Raw genomic sequence first — 10,926 nt, 5'->3', positions numbered from 1 at the left:
ATTTTTTATCATGCTAATGATTATACTTGCTGTAGTTACACTCATAAACTCAGTTGGAAATCGTAGCACAAGTCATACAATTTGTTGATTCATCACATGGTCAATTAAGTTCAATTCAGTTGTCGCCTAACTGTTCAATGAATAATTTATAATGAAAAAATATAACCGTATAATCTGTAGGTGTCATTCCTTCATTTTTCAAGCATAATATCTAAGAGTAAATCACTCTCGTTTTCTAAGTGTAATTTTATATTAGGAAAACAAAATCGCTGATAAAAATTGAAAGTCATTTTATAGTTGTATACAAGTGACATATTTTGAAAAAACGCAAATTAATACAGCTTAAGTTACGTTAGATATGGTGGTTGTTTTCAACCTTCTCTGTTTAGAAGCGGTATCATCTAGGACATATTTGTTTGTTTACGTAAACGACATCTTATGTACATAGTGGGTTAAACTGTTAGATCAGAGACTCCTATAGATCAGACATCCTGAATTTTGAATTGCAGACCAGAAGAAACGCAACCAGTCGGAAACATTCAACTCCCGAAGCGGATGTTCTTAACCGAATAGAAGGATTCATTATATTTTAACGCAACCACATTTGAAAGTCCAATACATTAACCGCTAGTCTAAGATCAGTCTCTCCTCTATAGCAAAAAATAATAATACACTTACAATAGTTACCTGTGTTGTGACTAAAAATCTCTGTATTTATTATATTGTTTTCAAATCACAGTATTTATTTACTAAACAAATAAAGGGCACTACATCAGTATAAACAGTTTGAACATTATATATAAATAAAATTTTTAGTTAAAGTATAATTGAAGTATACATAATGAAATAAACAATAAACCAGAACAATAGTGAAACATTCTACAATTACGTTATTCATAAAACACAACAACAAATATCAAATTCTCATGAACTTTAAGAAATCGTTATGCTTCAAACAACTGTTTCTGGACTTGGAAACGTACATTTTAAACGTTTTATAACAATTCAAGGCTCATTGCAAGAAACTTCGGAACTGACTTGATATAGTAACCAGAGGTAATATATGCTTAAATGTTGGTTTAAAAAATTGTCCAGAAACTATTTGAAATCTCGATTCTACTATATTTTTTATCGATACTGTTTCAACAACAAAAGTACTGGCACGATTTACCCATTATAATTTTCATAGTTATATCTAAAACGGTCACTAAGACGTCAGTTCCCCAGCATTGAAACAATAGTAATCTGTAATTACAAGGTAAGACGGCCACCTTAACCTTGAATACAGTTTTCACCAATTAAGATGAATGTCATGGAAAAGCAAAAGGTTCTAAAATAAATTATATTTTGATGTCATTTCTAGTTAGAACAAAAACGGGACGTAGTTCTTTTTTAAGATATTGAAAAAATGCACTTCTTGAGATTCTATCGAACCCTGTAGGTAAAACGGACCAATAAGAAGGGAACAAATGGTACTATCTGACTCATACAAATTGCAGTTCAAGATAGTAAATGCTTTATTTATCAACTGCATTTAAACGCTTTCAGCATGGATCGGGACGGCAATGAACAAGATGCTCATTGTCTAGTACAATGGCGTAAAATAATATGGGTACTAGAGTGGGGGCAATGACGTACATTGTTGCCGAAATCTATGGCGGAAACATACGTTTTTGATGTAGGGTAAGATGGACCCGCGGAAAAGAAGGGGGTACGTCTTAAATAAAACACTTATCATAAAGCAATCATGCATTAGAAGAATATCACTAAACATTAAGGTGTTTCTTTTACATCACATTCGGCCGTCTATATATCCTCATCATTCAAAACCAGCAAAGTGAAATTCCCTGATGTATTTACATTGTAACCATAAAAAAATCAAATTGCTTATTTTAGGTAGGCTTGGCATTGGGAACTCGACTTGCAATCTAAAGTATATTTTTATGCAATAAAGTCATACAGCTTAGAGTAAAATGTGCATATTCTCATAATCTAAATAGGAGCTTAAAAATATTAAATATACATTCGTAGATATAATTTAATTACAGTATGTTGAAGTTACACAAGTAAGGGTACGAAAAGTTTATGTTGGAGAGACTTAAATATATATAAACAATAATTAAGACAATAATCGAAAGTTATTAATTCGTTTATGAATTTTAAACTTAATAAAAATTGTGTCAAACTAAAAATGTCAAACGGTATCCTTTTTATATATTTATACAAGACAAATTCTACATCTGCACTTATAACTGGTCGTTAATAAATAATTAACCTTTGCGTTGTAAAAATTCTACACTGTGCTCACTAACTGTACGTCAACAATTATTATAAATGTACATGCCCATCTTGGATCCAAAAATAAGCGTTGTGTATGTATTCTACTTTGCAAAATTAAAACGCCTGCATAAAAGTATGTGTGAAATGCTATAGAAACTAATATAATGCCAATGGTGTTGGTTAGATACGTAAAGTGTTCATGTTTTTTGTAATTTTGTAAATGGGGATTATATTAGATACTTGCAAAGGTACTTTCAATGGCTTGATGCTAATTGGATTGTAATCCAAGCTATTATTTTCAATTAAAGAAAAACAGATTACAAATGGTAACGAGTTTTTATATACAAATTGCAATGAATGACTATGATACTGTATTTATACGTACATATGTATATTCATGAAAAGGCCTAGCAAAGAGCATTAATTTGTACCATGAATATTTTTTCAGTGCCATTATAAGTTTTAAACAAATGCATGTACTTAGTTTTTGTACATAAAATGAAAAATAATTTCTCAGAGTGAAGCAGTCGATTAAGCGCTATTAAACAATTTACATAACTGTAGTTTCGTAAACTGAAAGAATATTACACGTTTCGGGGTGAATAAAACATTCCACTATTTAAAAAATCAAATTATAATTGATTAGATTATGCTTTTAGAAAAACTGCAGTGGTATATGAACTGCATTAGATAGAGAACTATTATTTAGAAATAGTGGTAGATTTCCCATTTGTTTTTATTCGTTATTAGTTTCAGAGAATATTCTTTATTCTGAATCAGTCCATTACAAGTGTTTTAAAAACAAACTATAAAATTTATTGCGTCTATTTATCAAAAGTATTTATGCTATTATACAAGATTTTAAAGTTTAAATGTTACAACTGCAACTGACATATATCTAGAAGTTTATGCCAACCAACTTCTTAGGTGTACATTATCAGAAATTTCGAAGTACACATTAAATAAATGTTCAAGCCTTCATATTTAAGAGAGTATTTTTATTTAGAATTCTTATATAATATTTTAGATGTTGAAACTTGTGTCGAACATTAGATGATATTTTCCACGGATATTGTAAAATTATTATTTTTTTCTATAAAATTACTGTCAGCACGTACTGTATTTGAAATATATAAATCATTTTATAGAACTACTACTTAATAACCACCAATAATGGGATTGATTAGCCATTTTTGTATCTAATTAATTAAGAAATAACGTATCATAACATATAATTATAAATATAATATAAGCCTCTAGAAATTTAATGCAATTTCTGTCCCTTAAGCTAAACGATTTATAGTTGACATGGCCGACTTGGAATTCTACAAGACAGCAAATTAAATATGATTTTGACACTGACATGTCAGCAAGTCTACATAATGTCAGAAATATTCAATTAATGGTTAGGATATACCTATACAAGAAACAAATTGTACCATCAATTTAATAAATGTTGTTTTATATATATATATATATATATATATTTATAAGAAGAACTAACAGGTGTTATAGGAAAAGATGTTAGTATACAAATTATTTTTATTTTCGTCTAGTGATTTGGTTTCCTTGTTTGTTTATGTGTTTTAAGTAACATTATCGAATATTCAAGCACGTCGTATCGGGCGAGTGATAGTTGATAATAAAAAGTAAAGGTCGAAATGGCATACAAAGGAGAAAAATATATCTTTATTATTATTTGTCTAGTGATTCATAAACTATTTGTATGAACATTTTGTACGTTTATAAATATTTGGTTTCCTTGTTTATTCGTTTATTATCAGTAACGTTATCAAATTTTAAGCACGGCGTCGTACAGGGTGAGTGAGAGTTGATGAAAAAGTAATGTTGAAAAATTGTTGAAGACTATGAAAAAAAATATCATTCTCCCTAAATATCGTATTATAGACTCCATCTATTAAATAAAATCCTATGTACTAAGAACGCAAAATAAGCTATTTGATTTGGAATTGAAAGAGAAAGTGAAGGGTAGAGTTGTTAAATAATATAACCAATTCATATTTACTATGTTGATCACGCAATCTCAGACATTAGACTTGAAAGCAGAGTTGATATTTGAATTATATCTTCCTGCTTGAGACACATTACTTCAAATCGTGTCTTTATTTTGACACTATAACAAGAAATGAATGAATAAATAATTGAGGTTGTGTAGCCACTCGATGGATACTATTATGTGCATAGAGTAAAAGGTGTATACAAATCACTTGAACACAGTGAAACTGTCAAATGCTACATATAAAGGAATCACGGTGGTAGTTGCTATTTTATTTTTGTGATGTTGCATACAAGTTGAGATATTTTACAAGCAAAATTTTCAACTGAAATATTATAAAGGATGTGAGGCCATATTTTTCAACTTTTGTTTTTGAAATTTGACATTACAAAACTACAAATCAATAAAAGATACAAAATAGTATATAACGATACGTTATTATTCTTGGGTCAATCCAAACCGTTTTTAACGATATGTTTTAAAATTTCTAATATCCAATGCAGTAGTTAAAACAGTATAGCACAACTGTAAAACTCACATGCTATCATTCTAATTGTGCAGAATAACAACAGCCTAACAATTTACGCTTATTGCAGTTGTGTTTTAAAATCATTAGGCTTGTGTTTTACTTTGTGAAATCTCTCAACTTGTACACACACACAAAAATATCCATATTTCAGATAACTTCATCTTCCGGCAGAGGGCCTTTTGTAATGGAGATTCGACTAAAAATATTTCCCATTACGATGCAGCAAGGGGCAAGGCACGAATCCAGACAGGTTCGGACGTACATTCGGACAATGTGGCAGTTGATTCTGAAATGACGAATAGCTGGGCCAATACACCAGATATGTTGGAATGACAGAATTGCGAAGCTACAACCGACTGCTAGAGCAATTGGAAAGGCACATAGGATAGTAAGAAACTTGTAGCAGCAATTCTTTGTTCCCGTGAAGAGAAAATAAGCAGCTTTCCACACACAGTCAACAGAGTAGGTGCCCTCTGGTTCGGCAATGATATCATCGAATTCTACCTATTACGAAAATATATATTCATATTCAGAAAGAGTACATGTACTATACGCCCAAAACAAACAGAAAAATTAAACTACAATATAATGGACCATCTGAAAAAGGTAAATTGTGCTTTACTATAAAAAAAAGAAGAAAAAATATACACCATATATATATATATATATATATGAAGAAAAAAAATATATATGGGGTATGCTGTTTTTCAGACTTAATTTCTATTTGCATGCCTTACCTTGGAAGTAAAGTTATAGCGAAATAGAACCAAAAATGATTTAAAATATGAGTAGACATAGACTCTCAAGCTCACAATCTCCCACCTGTATGAACAACATGATAAAACATAAGATATCTAGATCAGTAATTATTAATTTAGAAAGTGAAAAGTATGATTTACCCACGAAACTTCAAAGACATAGTAATTCACCCTACCTCCTTCCTGATCAATAACTGTGAGCGCTTATTTGTATGATTGATTTTATATACCACGAATACTATCTAAAAGGCATGTATCAAATACCAGATATAATCTCAAAGCGAGATGAGCTTGTTAAAATAGAAACAACCTAGATGTATATATATATATATATATATAGTCACTATATCAATCAAGGTATATTTATGTTGTTAGTAAATAAATCTGAAAAAAAAGATTTTTTCATAAATTCTCTTAAATTACAGATATAAATTAGAAACATTAGGAGAATAATTGTCAATAGGTGTCAGGTTTTATATGTATGTTTGGTCCTGAATCCTTACAGTAGGTTTCTGTGACTTTTTGGCGATAAATTTCAACAATATACAAACAGCACACAGTCAACTTGTTTCAGAATAATATATTAAACAAGTCAAATGTTTGTTACACTGTCGGTTACTACAACTGTATCCAGAGCTTTAAATAATCGTCTCTTTTTCGTCAAAGTCCACACAGACTAATTCACTTACTTTAGAACAAGACGAATTATTTTTCTATACTCTGTTACTACAAAATAATTTGTGATAATTTCACTTTATAAATCGCAACTATACGCTTTTTATGGCTAAACTCACAATCACGCAGTCTAGATCTCTTCCTATCTAATTAACTAACTATATCTATATCACTAACTAACTCGAACTAAATTTTGGACGCATATTTATTGCCTGTTAGAGACGTAGAACATTCCACACACTAAAAGATATTACGATACAATAATACAACAATTATCAATTCACGACAATTGAACTACACAAGGTATGATTTGAAAACAATCACGCAAACAAACCTGCAATAAACTATGTTCTAAAAATAAGTAAATTAAACACTCGCGCTATACTTAAACGTGTATATCTAATAATAGGGCTAATTGTCGAGCATCCATAATTGGTTCTAATTTGTTTAGTTTTAATTTAAATACACATGTGAGGCTTGAGAATAGAGGTTCAATCTAATAGATGATGTATTTTCGTTGCTGTTTGGGTCTTCCTGAATAGAGAGAAGTTAAATCTGATATACGGGTATTCATATTGTTGGTAGTTCCTATTTTCATAATTTCTCTCGTACAAAGGTACATTTAGCTTTTCGTAATTGTAGTTGCTACCCTCAAATTATTTGTCTGTCTTTTATGCGCGACGCTGTTTTGTTTTGGGCCTAACTTTTGAGATTTAACTTGTGATATACAAAATACATTTTGGCTCTGATAATTTGATCTTGTTTAATGTTAAGAAACACGTTAACTGTGTTATTATTAACACGTGGATTCTTGCCTATTACAAGAGACCGTACTTTGTTTACAACGCCTGTAATACGACTTGTTTCTCAATAGTCTAGATTGCCCAAGTTGATCCATAATCCTTGGTTTTTTTCCTGTGCCATTAAGTGCACTGGATATTTCCGTCTTGGAAATTCTAAATCCTCCACCTGAACATGCCCTTATCATTTGAGTATATGAATATGTTGAGTCGAAAAGGCTGTTACATAAATCAATTTTCGGTGTCATCACACTATTCACGTAATGCCAAGCAATGTAATAATATAGTTCTAATACATGTCGTTCCATCGTGTTTACAACGCTAAAATCAGGGGTTTGATTCTCCTTGACTCTATATATAGACTCTATATAACTGAAATGTTTCGAATTAATGAAAACGAAAGCTTTATTTAAAATTATAGTAATTTTAGTTATCAAAATTCCTGGTCTCCGATGGTATTCAGTTTTGATTTCCTTTCTGTTGTTTTGTAAGTTCCTTCTTTAAATATCTATTGTAAGTAATCAGAACACTTTGTTAGATTTCAAGTTTGTTCTGTCTGCAAAATAAAAGAAAATGATAATCCTACTAGAAACGTATTGACATACACTTTGTCTTAGTTTCTCTGTTCCAACGGGGGATAGTGCATAGATTGCCCATTGTGTGGCTTTGTGCTGAACAAACAAACTTTATGTTGTGTTTTTATTGTACTTTTTTTTCACAAATGTCGAAGTAAACTACACTTTTCACCTGGAAACAATCTTCTCGACTAACTTTTAAAGCTATGCATTGTTCATGCCTTTTGTGGATTAAAAGCTGATCTAATAAATTGCTTTTGTTCAACACATTTTATCGACAATTCATAGTTCTTTACTATGGTTCCCAAATATCTATGTTGAGAGAATCATTGAAGAATATGATAAACAAAAAGCAGATCAGAAACATCCAGAAAACAATAACAAAAACAGAAGATTGACAGGGTAACTAAATGGAAACTATCATTGCAAAATGTATTTGATTATTATAGTGTAAGGGATGAACATTTCATTCAGCACTCTGCTAATTGAAAAAGATATAAATTGGTAATATAAAACAACAAAAAAAGACAGAATAACACAGATTTATAAATTTTTGTGCTTACCTTTTAAGTATTTAACAGAAAAAGTCTGAAAATAATTTAGATTCTTACCTGTAGGTACTCATTCAAGATATTAGGATCTCGATTGTTTATGTTTAAACCTCCCATTTTTTGTCAGTAGTTTTAACGACTGAGGCTGTGTGTCTTTAATTAATCGAACAATTTTCGTTAGTTAAAAAGATAAGCGCAAAACTGAGACTTTAAGAAGTTTTGTTTTAGTCGGTTTAGCCAGCAAAGATATCTTTTCACATCACGCAGAAGACTTAAAAGAATAATAAAACGAGACGTAGTCTTTGGCGATTCACATAAGCTGTTTTATTCTACTACGTTAACTCCGACAGACTTAAACTCTCGCAAACTGTCAGATTTAGTTTCAGGAATGTAGTATTGAACCGTTTCTATAGAAACAAAACATGTATACACTTTGAAGGAGTATTGGCATACACACTTTCTCTTGATATAAACATAGATATTTTCACGCAAGATTCTGCTAACAATATTTATTGATTTTCCTAATGCTGGACTGAACGAGCTTCATCTGGTTTACAAGGTATTGCTTTAACTCTCCACCTTACGGGTAGTATTTTAAAAGAATACCAAGCACATATATATATCTTTATTAACAAAACAACCGCGTCAAATGTATTACAGCAGATAATCAACTAAAACTTGGCAAATACGAAAATGTTATCTGAGTAAGAAAAACCTAGATTTAAAGATAACGCCACTAATGTAATTGACAAAAAGTGGTCACAGAGTCTGTTTCTTGTTTTATTATTTGGTTGTGACCTCTCTAGCCTTGATAACTGCTTGGCATCGCCTTGACATAGATTGTACGAGGGACTGAATGTAGGCAGGGGTGAGTTCATGAAGCCACACGCGGATTAGGGCTTTCTGCAGTTACAAGGTTTTCTCGGTTTCTTATCTTGCACTTTGTTGCCCGTTTCCTTCCAACAGTGTTCGATAGGGTTGAGAACTGGCCTGTTGCCTGGCCAGCATATTGCCTTGATCCTCTCCCTTCTAAGACAGTCCTTCACCTGAAACAATGAAATAAAACCTAAAATGTCTTAGCTTAACATCACAATTTGCAAATGGTGTGGCGATTTGGAAGAGCTCTTCAACTCCTTCGATAGCAGCTATACATTTACAGCCAATTCTGAATCAGATTGTAGAATACTGTCGAAAACACAGTATAGAAATTAACGTTTCAAAAACAAACCTGGTTCTTTTTTCAAAATTGATCAAAACATTAAGGAATCCTCCTGAACTATACTTAAACGGAACTCCTTTAAATATTGTCCATCGGCAAAATTTGTAGGTATAACTAATGATTCAAAATTAACGTGGAATAAACATATTACCCAATTTAGGAATAAAGTATGGCAACGAGCAAACTACATTAAGAGATTAACAGGAAAGATAAAGGAGCCACGCCAGAAAACATAATCAAAATTTATAAGCAATACATTTGAGCAGTTATGGAGTATGCCTGTCCTGCCTGGACTAATGCAGCACCAACACACATTAAGAAAGTACAGACCGTACAGAGTAATCACCACAGCCTTCAGAGTACCAAAACAACAAATACAATGTTTACGCATAATTACGCAAACACCAGATTAGTTAAAGACAGCCACTTTTATTGACCATTCCTTTACCTTGATAAAATGTATATAAAAATGACTCATTAACAGAAATAGATTGCTATATCATATATGACGGTAATAGCTCTAAATACCTCTCACCACTAAATATTTACTATAAGAATAACGACCACCTACGCTAGACATAAAAATGTCGCTTAGGATTAAGCATCATTTGTGTACTTAAAAGGGTTGTTATATAGGAAATACGATACTGATTATTTATATTGAAAAAAGTGACGTTTCGCAATGGAACTGATTGTAAATGTATACGACCAAATGAAGACAAATACTTATATGCAACTGTTTGTGAGTGTATATAGCACACTCCGTCACAATACGACCAAATGAAGAGAAATAATTATATGGAACTTTTTGAGTGTATATACAATCAGATTAACACGTTCGCTGCATGTGCCCCATCGGTGGGTTACAGACAATTATATTTCAAAGCCAAATTTCTCTTGTGAGATATGAATTTGGGACACTGTGACTGCTCCTTGGCACCTCTTGAATGTTTAATTTTATTTATACTTAATTTATTATGTAGCGGTGAACGTGTGTAACTCAACATGGGCTCCGTTAATTTGACCGACCACTTGACCTCTTGTACTTGATTAAAGTCTTTATATATTTAAAACGTCTAACTGTCAATATAGTGTGTATATCTTCACAAAATTTGGCAGTCTTTCATTTCATATTATATGTCTTTCACATATAAAAATCACATTTTTTTAGTGAAGTATTTTTAATAAAATTAAATAAAGATTTGTTCATTAATATATTGAGCATTTGTTTTGAATAGTCTGTGTGCAAAGTAATTTTCATGTTAAAATTGAAAATATTGAAAAATCTCAAATTTTCTTTGTGCAATTCCTAAAACCTCCCAAATGCATTTCAAACGTTTTTTTTTCAATAAAACTATATAGTTTATTTGTTGTTTTCTCCACCCTGTCACAAAACGGGATCGGTCAATTCTACCCATCTCGTAACCCCCCCCCCCAAAAATGAAAAAAACCAAAATTCCCTTTTTTTTTTTTTAGAAATGACTAAAAATGGTAAATAAAAATACATTTCCTTTTCCCTAAG

The 10,926-nt window shown here is 31.2% G+C and overlaps 1 protein-coding gene across 1 annotated transcript; it reads right to left on the bottom strand.

Annotated features, from left to right (window-relative positions):
- Nucleotides 1-4,576: 4,576 nt before the first annotated feature.
- Nucleotides 4,577-8,811, bottom strand: LOC106462026 (caveolin-1-like). Its single transcript, XM_013921897.2, has 2 exons — nucleotides 8,246-8,811; nucleotides 4,577-5,330 (listed from the first exon to the last, which is right to left on the bottom strand). Exons 1-2 carry the CDS (start codon nucleotides 8,300-8,302, stop codon nucleotides 4,974-4,976), a joined length of 414 nt encoding a protein of 137 aa, XP_013777351.1. The 5' UTR covers nucleotides 8,303-8,811; the 3' UTR covers nucleotides 4,577-4,973.
- Nucleotides 8,812-10,926: the final 2,115 nt, after the last annotated feature.

The sequence above is a fragment of the Limulus polyphemus genome, unplaced genomic scaffold, assembly GCF_000517525.1.
Source record: "Limulus polyphemus unplaced genomic scaffold, Limulus_polyphemus-2.1.2 Scaffold1077, whole genome shotgun sequence".
NCBI lineage: Eukaryota > Metazoa > Arthropoda > Merostomata > Xiphosura > Limulidae > Limulus > Limulus polyphemus.
The sequence above is the reverse complement of the archived record's forward strand: the minus strand, read 5'-3'. Positions and strand labels throughout refer to the sequence as shown.